The 17727-nt window shown below is 43.0% G+C and overlaps 1 protein-coding gene across 1 annotated transcript in view; it reads left to right on the plus strand.

Annotated features, from left to right (window-relative positions):
• LOC126077247 (sodium-dependent phosphate transport protein 2B-like) overlaps positions 1-11781 on the plus strand; it is a 57847-nt gene extending 46066 nt beyond the window's left edge. Inside the window, exons 6-14 of the mRNA XM_049886398.1 lie at positions 1408-1551; positions 3358-3469; positions 5397-5592; positions 5861-5956; positions 6785-6905; positions 8747-8914; positions 9943-10059; positions 10174-10298; positions 10942-11781. Of these exons, the coding sequence (XP_049742355.1) occupies positions 1408-1551; positions 3358-3469; positions 5397-5592; positions 5861-5956; positions 6785-6905; positions 8747-8914; positions 9943-10059; positions 10174-10298; positions 10942-11544 (1682 nt within the window). The 3' untranslated portion in view covers positions 11545-11781. The remainder of the gene's footprint in view (positions 1-1407; positions 1552-3357; positions 3470-5396; positions 5593-5860; positions 5957-6784; positions 6906-8746; positions 8915-9942; positions 10060-10173; positions 10299-10941) is intronic.
• Positions 11782-17727: the final 5946 nt, after the last annotated feature.

A 17727-nucleotide genomic window follows, 5' to 3' on the forward strand; every position in this document is an offset into this window, starting at 1 on the left:
CTTTTTGGTACAGTGACTGTGTATTCCTTCCATCTTCTTTTGATGCTTCTTGCATCATTCAGTATTTTCCCCATAGAATACTTCAGTATTACAACTGGAGGTCTGAATTTTTTCTTCAATTATTTCAGCTTGAGTAATGCAGAGCGTGTTCTTCCCTTTTGGTTTTCCATCTCCAGGTCTTTGCACCTGTCATTATAATACTTTACTTTGTCTTCTTGAGCTGCCCTTCAAAATCTTCTATCCAGCTCCTTTACTTCATCATTTCTTCATTTGCTTTAGCTACTCTTCATTCAAAACGAGTGTCAGAGTCATTTCTAATATCCATTTTGTTTTTTTCTTTCTTTTCTGTCTTTTAATAACCTTTTACTTCCTTCATGTATGATGTCCTTGATGTCATCCCATAAACTGGTCTGGTTTTCAGTCGTTTGTGTTCAATGCATCAAATCTATTCTTGAGATGGTCTCTAAATTCAGGTGGTATGTTTTGGCTCTCATGGACTTATTCTAAGTTTCTTCAGTTTTAACTTGAACTCGCATTTGAGTAATTGATGGTCTGTTCCACAGCTGTTCCCTTGCTTTGTTCTGACTGATATGGAGCTTCTCCATCGTCTCTTTTACAGATAGAGTCAATTTGATTTCTGTGTATTTCATCTGGCTGGGTTGAAAAAAGATGTTTCCAATGAATAAATGGGTCATTGGTCTTGCAAAATTCTATCATGTAATCTCCAGCGTCTTTTCTACCATCAAGGCCATATTTTTCCACTACTGATCCTTCTTCTTTGTTTCCAACCATCAGTAATCATCAATGTATTTTGATTGCATGTTTGGTGGTCTTAGAGGTACTGTAAACCTTTCAAAAAATAGGTTTCTGTTATGAACTTAGGCTGGCTGGGGCTGAGGGGTCGTTGGAAAAGATGAGAAGAATGAGAAGATTCACTCAGATTTGCTTTTGGAAGATGAATCTTCTTTTATGTTAGGACTTCACTGCAGAGTCCTAGAAGAAGAATTAGGGGTCAGGTGCCTAACTGGCATCCCCTGAACCAAGTACAGAATTGATGCCAGGTCTGTGGTCAGAAAAGCCCAGAGAAGAGCTTTCTGGGGTTGCTCAAACTGTCTAGTTGAAAGGTGGAGGATGTAGGGTGAAGGAACAAGACAAGTGGTGGGGCGGGCCACTGTTGGATGGGGAGCTAGGCCAGATAAGTGGAGATGGGAGGGCATGTGAGGGGAAGCCAGCAGGCTGGGTCTCTTGTGGCAGCTGGGCAGCATTGGGAAAAAGCATGGAAAGAAAATTATATAGGGTTGGAGACTGGACTCACAAGCCCCATGGCCAGCTGGCCTTGAATGGAGACTTCTGTTGACCTAGTGCCTAACGAACCAACTGTCGCATGGTTGTGATTTTGTTTTCCAGGAAAGGTGGCTGGCAAGTTCCTCAGTGACAACGTCATGCTCTCTAACCCTGTGGTGGGGCTGGTGATTGGAGTCCTGGTGACCGCCATGGTGCAAAGCTCTAGCACCTCCTCATCCATCATCGTCAGCATGGTTGCTGCCTCACGTGAGTTCGGGACCCATGATCCCGTCTTTCAAAGAGCTGTGGACCATGTTTCTAAAAGCTGGGAATGTGTGTTTCCAACATTTACCTGTCCACCTGGAAAGGCTGGCATTTACTCTTAATATATGTTCATGCCTTGTCACCATTATCCTCCTATTTTGTCCAACTATGATGAGCTCCACCCTTGATTCCAGACAGCCTCCTGTTTGGGTTTTAATGATTGAGCCTGACCCAATGCTTGAGGACTTAGCTCTGAATTCTGTAGAATTGCAAGTCCAGTCCAGTGGCCACTAGTCACATGTCTATTTATTTTTTAACTTTAATTAATTTATATTTTAAACATAAAATGTTGCTCAGCTACATTTCAAGTACTTAATAGCTACGTAGAACCTTTCCATCATCACAGAAAGTTCCACTGGACACAGCTGCTCAGTGCTAAGAATAAAGACATCTAATCACTTTGTACATTTGCTTTGGGATGACTGAGCTCAGGGAGATGGCATTCCAAACTGGTGTTTGCTTCAACTGAGTTGATATAGGTTCTTTTAAGGCAGACCAGTTTGCACTGGTTAATCTTCAGCCACTTTGAATTATTTAGCGTTTTTAAACTCTCCCCAGCTGGGCCTTCTCCGACTGGAGACATACCTGGCTGATCCCTCTTCCTGTGGCCTGAAGGAATGGATTGCTCCCATGGGGAAGAGTCCCAAACTCCTCCTTGTCAATTTCCTGCTCTTCTTTGAAAATCTTTGGCCAGGCCGCTAATGAAAAGCTACTTCCTCAATAACCTAAGCAAAACCAACATATTGCCCAAAATTCACCAGTGAACTAACTAGTGAATTAACTAGTGTGTCCAAATTTTTGCCTTGGGGGTAGTAGCATTTGTCTATGAAACAAAAATTGCAAGGTGCCTGTTACATAGGAATATAATAGCCCCAAACTTCTTCTCCTTCTCAATTTCCTATTCTTTTCTGAAAATTTTTGGCCAGATCGCTAATGAAAAGCTATTTCCCCAGTAATGTAAGCAAAACCAGCATTTTGGTCAAAATTAACTAGCGCACTAATACACTAGGAAATTAACTAGTGGACCAGATGAGAAAAAAGGCATTACTTCTTCAAAATATAATACGTCTTAAGTCAGAAAATTTTGGTAATAGACTGATTCTGTCCTTAAACATTGGCTGTTTCCTGGTCTTTTTAATCTAGCCTTGTACCTGTACTGTGGAGGAGAGAGAACTTTGGAGAGACATTTTTAAACTGGGGTCTAAAGAAAGATTCAGGGTGTCTGTGAGTTCTCCGAAATTGTGTGCCAGATTTTTTTTGTGTGTGTGTTGCACATGCACATTTCTACAGCGAGCTGCCCTAGCTTTCCATAAGACTCACAACAAGGTATATAACCCCAAATAGTCTAAGAATGGCCAGTTTCAGGAATTACCAGCTTGAATGAGCTCAGCCTTGCTTTGTGCCCACAGTTACCTGGAACACAGCCACGCTGCTTTCCTGAACTTTTTATTGTTCTTAGCCCCAATTCTATGCACAACAGGATCAGACTGTTGTAATGCATAAGGTTTCATTTGGAAGTAGATTGCCAGGCCTTTCTTTGTGGTCTGCCTTAGTTTGGAAGCTTTGTGGAAGCCCATTCAAGCATCATAGCAACACACAAACCTTTACCGACAGACGGATGGTGGCTGTGTATGAGGTATATTGGCCAGGACTCAAACTCAGGTCATCCACATGGAAGGTGAGAATTCTACCACTGAGCCACCACTGCCTTCCTTCCTGAACTTGCTCATCTTCTTTTCCACCGACCAGTGTTGACGGTGCGGGCTGCCATCCCCCTCATCATGGGGGCCAACATCGGAACCACTATTACCAACACCATCGTGGCGCTCATGCAGGCAGGAGACCGGAACGAGTTCCGAAGGTAGGAAGCTCCGAATCAGCCTTTGCCACTGTCAGACTTATTGTTTGGGGCTGTATTAGCCAATGAAAACATGTATTTTCATTGCTGGGGCTCCTAGAAGTATCTTCGGTGGAGTACAGTTGGGGATTGGGATCACATAGAGTTAATTACACTCCCTGGGCCTCCGCTTCTTTATCTGCATAGCAGGCTTAATAATAGTATCCATCACCACAGTATTGTCCTGAGGATTAAACCCAATCATTACGGATGTATTTAGCAAGGTGCTCAATAGATGGAAGCTCTGGCTCTAAGCGTGCTTGCCCTGTGATGTGGTTAAAACCAGGCCAGTTAGGGTAGGATTTACGGTTCCACTTAGTGAATAATTATACCTACTGCTATTTATTATAAATAATTATACCTACTACTCACTTATCGACTATCTCACAATCCAACCTTTCGAATTACGACAGTAGTAAAAAAATCTACTAATGACCTGCGTCTGGCCATAACAAATGAGGAAAGATTAACACTATGTGTCAACCTGAGTGGGCCATGATTTTCAGTGGTTTGGCAGTTATCTAATGATGTAATTTAGCAGCTCTGAAATGATAGGTAGCCTCTGCCATTTTGTGATCTGATGCAGTCATCCTCCATTTTCCCATTAATAATAATTTTTATGCCTATTTTGTGAATGTGGAACCCGAGATTCAAATACGCTAAGTGACTTCACTGCAGGGCATAGCTGGAACTCTAACCAAGTCTTCTTACTTCTGATCATGGATTCTTTCCACTGTTACACCAGTTTTTGCCTCAGGATAGCACTGACTTACAAAGTAAGAAATAGTAAAACATGAGACCTACCAATATGCCTGACATATAGGAATATATGGCTTAACTGGCTCTTGTTGGGTGATCTTTAAATACATAGATTGTTTTCCATAACATTTGGGGGGATTTTTTTCTTTCTCTCCTGGACTCTTTCCTATATCAAATTGCTGTATCAAACATCTGTATGGCTCTTAAAACATTTTGCAAAGTATTTGTATCCCTTTACACACACTGGCAGTGTATGAATGTGTCTCCCTTAAATCACCCTCTCCAGCAACAAAAAGTTAATTAAAAAAAATCTTTGCTAATGTGATTTAAAAAAAAAAAAAATGTGATAGGTGAACATTTGCCCTTTTAATTTCTTTCATTACTAGTGAAGCTTAGCATTTATTCCCTCTTCATGGTTATTAGCTTCTGCTTCTACTGTTTATATCCATTGTCAAGTTTATACCCTTGGTTGGGGAGTTTTTTCGACATGTAGATATTTTTTAAAGCAAATTTTTTCATCGAGGGAAAAATCCAGATCAGAGTTTCTTAACCTGGGCATGGATGGGGTAGAATTTGGGGAGGTCTGTGATCCTGCTCAGATAGACAGAGTGGTACACATGAGTCTTATATCCTATGGAGACTGTTCGTGTGTTTTATGAGGTTCTCCAAAGGAGCCATGATCTTCAATTCTTTCTTTAAAGCTAAGAATTCTCTTGTGTAGAGGATTTCTGTGGTTATCTTTGTACCAGCTCCCACGTTTTCAAAGGAAAGTTGTCTCCATTCAATGTGTGTGATTCACAAATGGTCTTGATGTAATTCTTCAAAACAGCTATAAAAGAACATTTATAGGATATGTGTCCCCCTAGCATGGGAGATGCCCAGTTGTGTGTTGTCTGATCTAGTGAGAGAAGATGTGCCTAGGAGTGGAGACAGAGGTCCTGGACCCAGAGCCCATGCAGTGGCCTTTATGTCCTCTGTGCTTGCCAGCCCTCAGTTCCCTCATCTGTTGAGTGGAGATATTCATACCACTCACTTTGGGATTATTGTAAGAATGAAAAAGACTTTATGCGCGTGTACAGATGAGAGTAATCTGAGTAATCTGTTTGCTTGGGGTGGGGTTCCTGTCATATAGGGCTTTTGCAGGGGCCACCGTCCATGACTTCTTCAACTGGCTCTCGGTGTTTGTGCTCTTGCCCCTGGAGTCTGCCACCCATTACCTGGAGGTCCTGACCAACTTTGTGGTGGAGACCTTCCACTTCAAGAATGGTGAAGACACCCCAGATCTTCTGAAAGTCATCACAGATCCCTTTACAAAGCTCATTATCCAGGTAAGCTGGCTTCCTTCAGATAGGGGAAAGAACCTAACTGCCCCATCCCAACCAGTTGGACAGACATGGTAAAGGGTGGGTGGGTCTGTAAACACAGCTCTTGACTACCTCTAGAAGAAGCCAAGGCAGGTGGGGCTTTAGGGACATCTGAGAGAGTAACTGGAAGTGGTTCTCAGTTTTGTTAATCTCCTCAGAAGCTTTCTAACAGCAACTCCACAAAGCAGTTCTGAGAAAGTGCTGATTCTTTTCTTTCTATTGCCTTCCTTAGCTGGATAAAAAAGTTATCAAACATATTGCGATGAAGGATGAAACAGCCCAAAACAAGAGTATGGTCAAGATTTGGTGTCACACTTTCACCAATATGGTAAGTTTCTAAGAATAGTGCCTGAACTTCAAACATTCATTCAAGGAAGGCAACTAGAAGGCAAGGGGAAAGAAAAAAATTCAGCCCCTGAAAATCAAAACTGACCAGCGAGATTCCACGTCGAGGAATTGTCTGCTGGGTTGCCTTAACCAGTAGGACAGATGGGAGAGACAGGTGCCCCCTTGCCCTATCCCACCACTCGATTCCATATTCCTGGCTTTCCTACAGTCGCACCTCTGATCCCATTTATGGAGGGACCCATGGAAACAGTGCATCCTCATGATCTTCAGGTGCTGACAGATGGTGGCAGCCCTCACCTGCCTTTCTGGAAGGTTCTGCGAGGGAACCTCTGTGTTCTTCCTCTGAAGGACCACAGCATCCTTTCCCTGAAGTCAGGGAAACTTCAACCTGCTTTGCAGCAGGGTTATAGCTTATCCTTGTTTATAGGGTGTATATGTGTATTCCTGAGAGGTGCTAAAGCTGGAGATGAAAAGAAATACAGGAAGTAGGTATGAAGGCTGCTTTTGTCTGTCCCCAGTTGTCCCAGGAGCTTTTCCAATAAAGATAGAGCAGCAACGTCAGCAGGCAGAGACCAACAAGCTTCAACGAGAATATTTTATAAAGGCTCAAAAGTCACACCTTGTATTTATAATAAATGGCACCTTAAAAAAGTTAAAATAATAAGTCCTTAAAAAAAATAAACAATACAATCGAGCCATTGTTTATGGCGACATGTAGAATGTCTCCCTCTTGGTCCCCCCATTGCCTGCCACTCTCCACCAAAAGTGAATGTTGGGGACCATGCAGTTTCTTATGTTTGCTGTCCAGACTGAGATGAATGTCACCGTCCCTTCACCCGAGAACTGCACTTCCCCTTCCCTCTGTTTCACGGATGGTTTCCAATTCTGGACCATGAAGAACGTGACCTACAAGGAAAACATCGCCAAATGTGAGTGGAACTCAGCAGGACTTCGGCCCCTGAGATAGGCTGTCCAGGAGGCTGATAGGTTTTTCTTATCTGTATGGTACCCCAGTAAATGAAGGGAAGAAGGGCAGGGCAGTAAGCTTCACTGAGGACCTACCCTATATTGGGCTTTCACAGCAGAGGAAACTAAGGCTTAGGGACTGAGGTGAGTTAGGTCCCACGGTAAGGGGCTAAACTGGGACTTGAAGCCCGGTGTTTTCTGTCAGTTCCAAAGCTCATGCTGTCTCTATCATATAACCCACATAACCTCTGAAGAACTTAGCAAACGATCTGTTCCATCTTGATTTTATACTCATTTGTATATCCCGCTTCTCTAAATAAGATATACCCATCGTCATCGAGTCGATTCTGACTCATAGTGACCCTACAAGACAGAGTAGATCTGTCCCACAGGGTTTTGAAGGAGCAGCTGCCGGATTCGAATTGTTGATGTTTTGGTTAGCAGCTCTAGCTCTCAGCCACAGCACCACTAGGGCTCCAATACATAGTGCCCAGAATTAAACATAATTCTTCAGGTGTAATTTACCCCCAGAGAATCAAGTGAGTTTATCACCCCCCTCCCCCCATGTTCTCAGTGCTGTATATCTATTGATATAACCATGGTTTTCTGGAAATACCGTAGGGACTCAGAGACTTTGGTAAACAAGGGGTTTTACAAACAGCAATATCCCGTGCTCTGACTTTCTCATCCAACCCCACGTTGCTCCTCAAATGCTTAGTTGAAAAGTGTTCTTCATATTATGAGTAAAAAAACAGCATGAGATTCATTGGTAGAACTGGGCTGAAGCGTGGAGTTGTCCCTGACTAGCTTTGTGACTTTAAAGACTCACTTCATTGTCCAGCCTCAAGAGAAAACATCTCTATAAACTGTGAAACATGATGCCAAGGAAACAGATAATACACTGGGTTTGAATCCCTGCTTCTCCACCTTCTGGAAGTGTAACCTTGGATTTAACCTCGCCAAGCCCATGTTTCTTCATGTGTAAAATGGCAATAATTAAAATGCTACCTTGTTACGTTTTGTGAAGCATAGATTATGTGAGTGCTTGGCACATAGTACATGCTCAATAGATGTTAGATGCTATTAGCGTTACTAGCGATAATAACTGGTCTTCCTCGCAGGCGTATAGACACTCTCCTATCACTGACAGCATTGTTCTTCAGGATAGATGTTGAAATGCTCTTTCTGACAATAGGTTGTTCCTCCCCTATTAGCATAAATTCACTGCCCCCTAAGTTTTTGAGTTGCTGTTGTCAATTTGATCCCATATAGTTGTTAAAAGAGTGCAGTGCTCAAGGTAGATATTCTTTACTAGTTAAACAAACCTGTTGTTTGGATTTAAGAAAACTTCAGGGAATATTTTTGGCTTAAGACTCCATGGCTCTAGAAAGTCTGAATTCCATGAGAATTTGGAATTCTGTTATACATTTTACCCCTTTTGATCAGGATTCTTCTATAGCAAACATCTATCTTGATGCTCTGTATTCCTGGGGAGTTATCCATGATATATCTGTATTTCTGCTATTGAGAAGGGGAAAATAAAAAGGGCAGCTCACCCCTTCTGTCTAGGAGCACTGCCCAGATGTGTGTATGTTACATCCCCTGAGCATCCATTTACCAGAATATAGCTTTGGAACCAGATATAGCTGCAAGGGAGGGTGGGAAATGGGGTCTTTATCCTGGACTGCCATGTGCCAAACCAACAACTTCTGTTATTATGAGAGAGAAGGATATTGGTGAATAAACAGCAACATGTGGCCATGGGTGGTTGTGTCTTGACAAAGTTTTTCTGTTGTCTCGGCAGGTCAGCACATCTTTGTGAATTTCAACCTCCCGGATATTGCCATTGGTGCTATCTTGCTGATAATCTCCCTGCTGCTCCTCTGCACCTGCCTGGTCATGATTGTAAAACTCCTCAACTCCGTGCTCAAGGGACAGGTTGCTATTGTCATCAAGAAAACCCTCAACACTGGTAGGCACTCTGACCTCCTCCCCCAACCCTGCCCATGTTGGGCCTTCCAGGAGTTACTGTCACAGGCCGCTCCCACAGGGATTCTTTGGGTTCACATCAAGCTATGGCCTCTGCATGGAGCTTCTTTCTTGGATCTTAGAAGCTGCAGAACTTAAGATGTCATTCCCCCTTGACATTTTCCTTTGTGTTTTGCGTGTGGACCTGGGAAACAGGCACAAAGTTCTATCCCATGTTGGCAAGGCCCTGAGAAGGAGCCAGCTAAAATTTGGAGAATTATAGGTTAGCCTTCTTGACTGGCTGGTTTTCTATGTGCTCAGGCCTTTCCTGGGTCTACTGGGGCCCTTAGGAAAAGGGTAACATGCCCACCTGGTCCCCACTTTCCTTCTACTTTTGAGGAGAAAATGTTGCTCTGGATAAATACATCTACATCTGGATGAAGCCAATGAGACACCACTGGCCAAGAAGAGTTCTTGCTGAGTACAGTGTCCCAGCCAATGACATCACCATTCTGTGAAATCTCCATAAAATGAGGCCAAGAGACTCTGCCTCACAGGGCTGTCATGAGGGTGAATTAGGCAAATTTCCAGGCTTCCTGGATATACGGGGACCTGATTCTCTGCCAGTGGTGTGGAAGGCTGGGTTGGTAGGCTTGTCCGAAGTTGTTGTATGATCTTGATAGTCCTTTAGATGAAAACAAATGTAGGGATTATGTAGTAACGGGAGAACAGTCTTGGGAGAAGGTATTGAGGTCTGGGGGCTTGGAGTGCTTTGTGGGAAAGTATATGTATGGGTCCAGCATTTCTAACCTCTGACCTCCAACAAATCTGTTTTTGTCTTCATCCACATAACACCGCACCCACATCATGAAAATGTAGGATGAAAGGCAGCAGGAAATGAAGCTTTGCACTCTCAGACCATGGTGTGGGGTGGGGAGGCATCTTTATAACCTAACCTGCTAGCCCAGCCCCTGGCCTGGGCTCCTCTGGAGTTGTCAGCCCACCCTCCATCCTGTGCCTTCTGTCTTACAGATTTCCCCTTTCCCTTTGCCTGGTTGACTGGCTACCTAGCCATCATTGTGGGAGCAGGAATGACCTTCCTCATGCAGAGCAGCTCCGTATTCACATCGGCCATGACCCCACTGATTGGTGAGTTTCCCACTTTTTTTCTCCCTAGCTTCTCCCTCTGGCCACCATTACCATCTCCCATCATCCTCTGGGGCTGATGCTATGGTCTTTGTGTTTTTTTTTTTTTTCCCCCAGGCGTTGGTGTGATAACCATTGAGAGGGCATACCCACTCACACTGGGCTCCAACATTGGCACCACCACCACTGCCATCCTGGCTGCCTTAGCCAGCCCAGGCAATACCTTGAAGAGTTCACTTCAGGTAAGGATATGCTGCATGGGGCAAGGGCTTTGTAAGGGGTTGGGAAGATATAACCATATAGCGACATCCCTTGGTCCGACAAAAGTCAGGCTTTTATCTGCTAGGTAGAACTAAGATGTGGAGGAGAAGCTACAGGGAGTACAGTCCAGGAGCTCAAACTAAGAACAGTCAAAACTATTCTCTTTGGGGAGGTAGCAACAAGACCCCCATCATTGGCAGTGGCTTAAACAAAGGTTGAGTGACCACTTGATAGAGAGATTGGAAAGAGCATTTAGGCAGCACGGATACCGCCTCCCATCTCCTCGTTCCCTCTTGAGTGGATTCTATCTTGTCAGTCACCGCGGAGTCAGCCTAGGACCTGGACCTGGCATTAGAAGATGAAATGTTGGGGAAAAAATGAACTTTCTTGATTCTTATGCCCTGAATCAAGTTTTGTTCCTACTTGGAGAAAAGTCACCTCTGTCCATTTGTGGATGGACTGTTGTGTAACTGGCCCATAGCTGGTCTGAGCCAACACTGATTCCCAGCTGAGCCTTTGTTCCCTTGCTGAGGTGTTGTTGTTGATAGGATGACCTTCTCCCCTCCCCCACCCCAGCCATACAACAGACACACCTGTTCACCTACCCAACCTCTTGTGCTTCAGATTGCCTTGTGCCACTTCTTCTTCAACGTCTCTGGCATCTTGCTGTGGTACCCGATCCCGATCATCCGCCTGCCTATCCACCTGGCCAAGGGGCTGGGCAACATTTGTGCTGAGTACCGTTGGTTCGCCATCTTCTACGTGGTCTTCTTATTCTTCCTCGTCCCGCTGACAGTGTTTGGCCTCTCACTGGCTGGCTGGCAAGTGCTGGTGGGTGTGGGTGTGCCCATCATCCTCCTGCTGATCCTGGTGGTGTTCATCCGGCTCCTGCAGTCCCACTGCCCACGTGTCCTACCCCACAAACTCCAGAACTGGAACTTCCTGCCCCTGTGGATGCACTCGCTGAAGCCCTGGGACCACCTCATCTCCCTGCTCACCAGGTGCTGCCAGAGGCACTGCTGCTGCTGTCGTGTGTGTTGCCTGCTGTGTGGCTGCCCCAAGAGCTGTGAGGACCTGGAGGAGGGGCAGGAGCACTCTAAAGACATCCCCATCAAGGCCTCCTATGCCTTCGATAACGTGGCCATGAGTAAAAAGGCCCAGGATAAGGTCAAGTTCCAAGTTAATATCCTGGGTACGAAGACCATCTCCAGCAGCACAGTCTTTTAGGGGCCTGCCAAGAGATGGGAGGAGGGACCCCAAGTCCTACATGCTTCTGCACACCTTTCACTAAGAAGTGGAGCTGACATCAGTCCGGACTCTCGCTTCCCTTAGCCCAGTACATAACCTGCAGGGTTGTTTTATCTCAGCCCCTGCTCGCTTGGTCTTCCTCTCTCAGGAAGGAACAGGACAACACTCAATGAGATTTGACATTGAAACTTGGGCAGATAAATGATCACACTCTCTGTACACCAAGGGGTTGATCACTAGGGACAATTTTCAGATTCAAACCATCCTATTCAGAAGGAAAAAGCTCAAGGGAGGAATTTATGGAAGGTTCTCAAAGCTGCCTATGTAACTATATGTATTTATGTATACAAACACATGCATACACATGGTTTTCTTTATTGTGATAAAGCTCCACCATATCTCCTGTTAAAGACTGGCTTCAGCCAAGAGGTGTTCAAGCTCAGCTGCTCCCAGGTACCCATGCCCTCATCAGGTAGGTTTAGGTGAAATAGCTTAATAGTTGTAGCTCATGAAAACTTGGAGATCACCATGGGTGTGAATCTTTCCCACTTCCTAAACAAACCTAAAACCAAACCTATTGCTGTCGAGTCGAATTCCGACTTGTAATGACATTACAGGACAGAGTAGAACTTCCTCCTGGGGTTTCCGAGATGGTAAATCTTTATGGAAGTGGACTGCCACATTTCTCCCCCAGAATGGCTGGTGGGTTCGAACCACCCAATTTTTGTTTTGCAGCAGAGTGCTTAACCACTAAGCCGGTAGGGCTAAAAGGGCAGGTGAAGCTCGTCCAACCAGTTTAACTGCCGTGTCCTCTCTCAAACACTGATTGTTGTTCATTTTTACCTTGAGACAGTGAGGTAGCTTAGGCTCTGTGGCTAGGAAGTTTCCAGGATGGGAGCCACATCAGAGCTGCCGAGGTTCACAAGGTGCTTTGTCTTGCCTGCTGCTCCAGTCTTCCTGAGAGAGAGAGGCCCTGTTCCCAAGCTAGGCTCATTTGGGGAGACGCATTATCTGCGTAAAACACCTCAGGTTCCTAATTTGCCTAATTGAGAAGCCAGATTGACAAATTGTGTCAAAAGCCTAATGGGGCAGGTAAAAATCACCACCACCCCTTTTCTTTTTTTTGTCCACCACTTGGTGTTGGATCATTTGGAATAAGACATGCAAGTGCCCCAAGTCCCTCCCTCTACTGCTGCCACCTTGAATTGCAGGAATTATCTGAGTATAGAATAGTTCTCTCTGTTTACCTTTCACTCTTTTGAGCAACTAAGTTTCTGGATCAGCTCTTAGTGGTCAGCTTCCAACCATCATCCATCCACTCATCCACCCATATACTGAAACCTAAGCCAGAACCTCTTTCCAAATTTTATCCCACTTCTCCATAGATGAGCTTCTATGTCCTGCCTACTTTCCTTGCCCACTAAGCTCTGAACTTTTCTCAGAGAAGAAAGCAGGGGATAGCCGGGCTGCCCACAGAACCATAGTCATCAAGTAGCTGTAGGGCTCATGTGTGTCTACAGGACCAAGGCCTGTGCTCATTCTTGTCCTGGGTATGCTTTCTGGAACCCCAAGTTGTATTTGCACCTTTTCCTCCACTGTTCCTCGCCCTCAACAACCCACTTCTCACCACTTCTCGTGAGCTGCAGGGGTGTCTGGGAAAGGGAAATGAGGCAGCTGAGCTCCCGCATTCCAGCTTCCCCATCTTAACAGGTTGTGATACCAAACTGAGCCCTCACCTGACCCTCCCCCTTCTCGATAGCAATTCCCAAATGTGTCATTTATGCTCTATTTATAGCCACACGCCTGTACAGCATTTTTCATAACTTATAAAGTGTGATTTGTGTTTTATAGTGTTCTCATTTGGAAAAGGGGCACGGTTCTCTTTTGAAATGTAAAGAAAAAACACCGTCTTTGTGTGTTTGTAGTATCGTCTTTTCACTAAGCCTCCGTCACCACACCTGTGCCACACGCTCTATAAATATGTAAGTGAAACCCAGGTGGGAGCTATGGCCATCTTTGCACTCTGGTGATTTTTTTTTTTTAATTGAATTTTTGTACTTATAGTTGCTTTTTGTTTTTTACTTGTGGGAAGGCAGAAATCAAAAAAAAAAAAAAAAGATCAAACCCAAAGTGAGTGTTGCTTTTCAATTACCAGGAAATAGGGGCCTGGATTTTTCCTGAGATTATGAGGTCTCTTCCCTCACTTTCACTACCCACGACCCACACCATGGCCACTGACATGTATTGTTGGGACCCTTGTTTAAAAAGCAGGGGGTAAAGTGTTAGAAGAATTAAAAATGCATAATTTCCTTTTCACAGTCTCTTTCTGGACTTGTCAATGATTTTTTTGGGTTTTTTTTTGTTGTTGTTTTTAATTTCCATTTATATGACGTTCCAAGTGAAGAAAGAAAATTAAAACTTTATTGCAAGTATTATTAGCATGAATTTCATGGCTCCTCTTTATATTGTGCAATGCCAGTTTTAAATGCAACATAGAACTTTAATTCATATGCAGAATCATTTTATAGTTCATTCCAACCAGAGCAGCAGAAACACTGCACAAAACAGAACTGTTTTTGCCTTACTTGTTGATATGCGCACATTGTACACTCTCCCTTCATCTTACTCACGGATAAGGAAGGCCTGAAAGAAAAGGGACTATAATTAGCCTGTGTCTTCATTTTCACTGTAAGTGGCTGGCTAATACAGGGAAGTAACGTGTCTGAGAAAGGTTGTCGTAGATGTCCGTCGTCACGTGGCAGCCCTGGATGGTGCAAATGGTTTGCTGCTACTTAGTCTTGTCCTTCCACTGACCTTAGGTCCATTTTGAGTCATATGACATTTGTCCCACTCATGCTAATAATGAATCCAGGGTCAGTTCTGGCCTCTCCGCTTGGGTGATACCAGTTTCTTGACTTGCATTTCACTTTAGAAATACTGCCAAACCAAACTCACTGCTGACCAGTCAATTCCAACTTATTTCAACCCTAGAGTAGAACTGTCCCATAGTGTTTCCAATGCAGTAATCTTTACAGAAGCAAACTGCCACACCTTTCTCTCGCAGAGCAGCTGGTGGGTTCCAACCATCAACATTTTGGTTAGCAGCTGAGGACTTTAACTGCTGTGCCACTAGGGCTCATTTTTGGAAATACTTAGAGGAAGAAAAATGCAAGCAAGCAAGAGGAGTGTATCTTATACAACTGCCATGCATTTTAGTCCTCTGTATTTTTTGAGGTCTATATGTTCCACCACTTGTCTGTCATTTTGTCTTCCTGTGGTGGCTTAGGTGTTGGCTGTGATGCTAGAAGCTATGCCACTGCTATTGCAAATACCAGTAGGGTCACCCACGGGGACAAGTTTCAGCTGAGCTTCACACATACCAGGAAGAAGGACCTGGTGATCTACTTCTGAAAAGTATTGGCCATAAAAGTAGAAATCAAAAACAGAAAAACCAGGGAAAAGGAATCAAAAACTTGGAAACTAAACAGCACCTTGTTCAAAAACTACTGGGTTATAGAAGAAATTAAGGATGGAATAAACAAATTCATAGAAACCAATGAGAATGAAAACACTTCCTATCAGAACCTTTGGGACACAGCTAAAGCAGTGCTCAGAGGTCAATTTATAGCAATAAATGCACATGTTCAAAAAGAAGAAAGGGACGAAATCAAAACATTAACCCTACAACTCAAACAAATAGGCAGCAAAAGAAGCCCTTGGGCACCAGAAGAAAGGAAATAAGTAAAATTAGGGCAGAATTACATGAAATAGAGAATAGAACAACAATTGAAAGAGTTAACAAGACCAAAAGCTGTTTTCTTTGAAAAAATGAACAAAATCGATAAGCCAGTGGGCAAACTGACAAAAGAAAAACTGGAGAGGAAGCTAATAACCTGAATAAGAAATGAGATGGGAGATACCACAACAGACCCAACTGAAATTAAAAGAATCATAACAATACTATGAAAAATTGTACTGCAACAAATTTGAAAACCTAAAAGAAATGGACAAATTTCCAGAAACACACTACCTACCTAAACTAACACAAACAGAGGTAGAAGAACTAAATAAACCCATAACAAAAGAAGAGATTAAAAAGGTAATTAAAAAACTCTCAACAACAACAACAACAAAGCCCAGGCCCTGACTGCTTCACTGGAGAATTCCACCAAACTTTCAGAGAAGAGTTAACACCACTACTACTAAAGGTATTTCAGAGCACAGAAAAGGATGGAATACTCCCAAATTCATTCTATGAAGCCAGCATATCCCTGATACCAAAACCAGGTAAAGACATCACCAAAAAAAGAAAATTACAGGCTTATATCCCTCATGAGCTTAGATGCAAAAATCCTCAACAAAATTCTAGCCAGTAGAATTCAACAACATATCAAAAAAATAACTCACCATGACCAAGTGGGATTCATACCAGCTATGCAGGGATGGTTCAACATTAGAAAAACAATCAATGTAATCCATCATATAAATAAAACAAAAGGCAAGAACCATATGATCTTATCGATTGATGCAGAAAAGTCATTTGACAAAGTACAACATTCATTTGTGATAAAAACTCTCTGCCAGATAGGGATAGAAAGAAAATTCCTCAACATAAAGGGCATTTATACAAAGCCAACAGCCAACATCATCCTAAATGGAGAGAGTCTGAAAGCATTCCCTTTGAGAAAAGAACCAGACAAGGATGCCCTTTACCACCACTCTTACTCAACATTGTGCTGGAGGTCCTAGCCAGAGCAAATAGGCTAGACAAAGAAATAAAGGGCGTCCAGATTGGCAAGGAAGAAGTAAAATTATCTCTATTGCAGACAACATGATCTTATATACAGAAAACCCTAAGGAATCCTCAAGAAGACTGCTGAAACTAATAGAAGAGTTCATCAGAGTATCAGGATACAAGATAAACATACAAAAATCAGTGGGATTCCTCTACACTAACAAAGAGAATGTCGAAGAGGAAATCACCAAATGAATGCTATTTACAATAGTCCAGAAGAAAATAAAATACTTATGAACACATCTAACCAGAGACGTAAAAGACCTATACAAAGAAAACTACAAGACACTACTGCAAGAAACCAAGAGACCTACATAAGTGGGAAAACATACCTTGCTCATGCATAGGAAGACTCAGCATTGTAAAAATGTCTGTTCTACCCAAAGCAATCTATAGATACAATGCAATTCTGATCCAAATTCCAATGACATTTTTAATGAGATGGCAGAGCAAATCATCAACTTCATATGGAAGAGAAAGAGGCCTTGAATAAGTAAAGCATTACTGAATAAGAAGAACAAAGTGGGAGGCCTCACACTACCTGGTTTTAGAAACTATTATACCACCACAGTAGTCAAAATAGCCTGGTACTAGTACAAAAGATACATAGACCAATGGAACAGAATTGAGAATCCAGACATAAATCCATCCACATACAAGCAGCTGATATTTGTCAAAGGCCCCAAGTCAGTTAAATGGGGGATAAGACAGTATCTTTAACAAATGGTGCTGGCATAACTGGATATCCATCTGCAAAACAATGAAACAAGACCCATACCTCACACCATGCACAAAAACTAACTCAAAAGGGATCAAAGACCTAAATATAAAATCTAAAACAATAAAGATCATAGAGGAAAAAATAAGGACAACACCAGGAGCCCTAATACATGGCATAAACAGTATACAAAACAATACTAACAATGCACAAACACCAGAAGAGAAACTAGATAACTGGAAGCTCCTGAAAATTAAACACTTACACTCATCCAAAGCCTTCACCAAAAGAGTAAAAAGATTACCTGCAAACTGGGAAAAAGATTTTGGCTACAACAGATCCAACCAGCATCTGATCTCTAAAATCTACGTGATACTGCAAAAACTCAACAACAAAAAGACAAATAACCCAATTAAAAAATGGGCAAAGGATATGAACAGGCACTTCACCAAAGAAGACATTCAGGCAGCTAACAGATAACATGAGGAAATGCTCATGATCATTAGCCATTAGAGAAATGAAAATCAAAATTACAATGAGATACCATCTCACTCCAACAAGGCTGGCATTAATCTAAAAAACACAAAATAATAAATGTTGGGGAAGTTGTGGAGAGACTGGAACACTTATACACTGCTGGTGGGAAATG

The sequence above is a fragment of the Elephas maximus genome, chromosome 5, assembly GCF_024166365.1.
Source record: "Elephas maximus indicus isolate mEleMax1 chromosome 5, mEleMax1 primary haplotype, whole genome shotgun sequence".
NCBI classification, from domain to species: Eukaryota; Metazoa; Chordata; class Mammalia; order Proboscidea; family Elephantidae; genus Elephas; species Elephas maximus.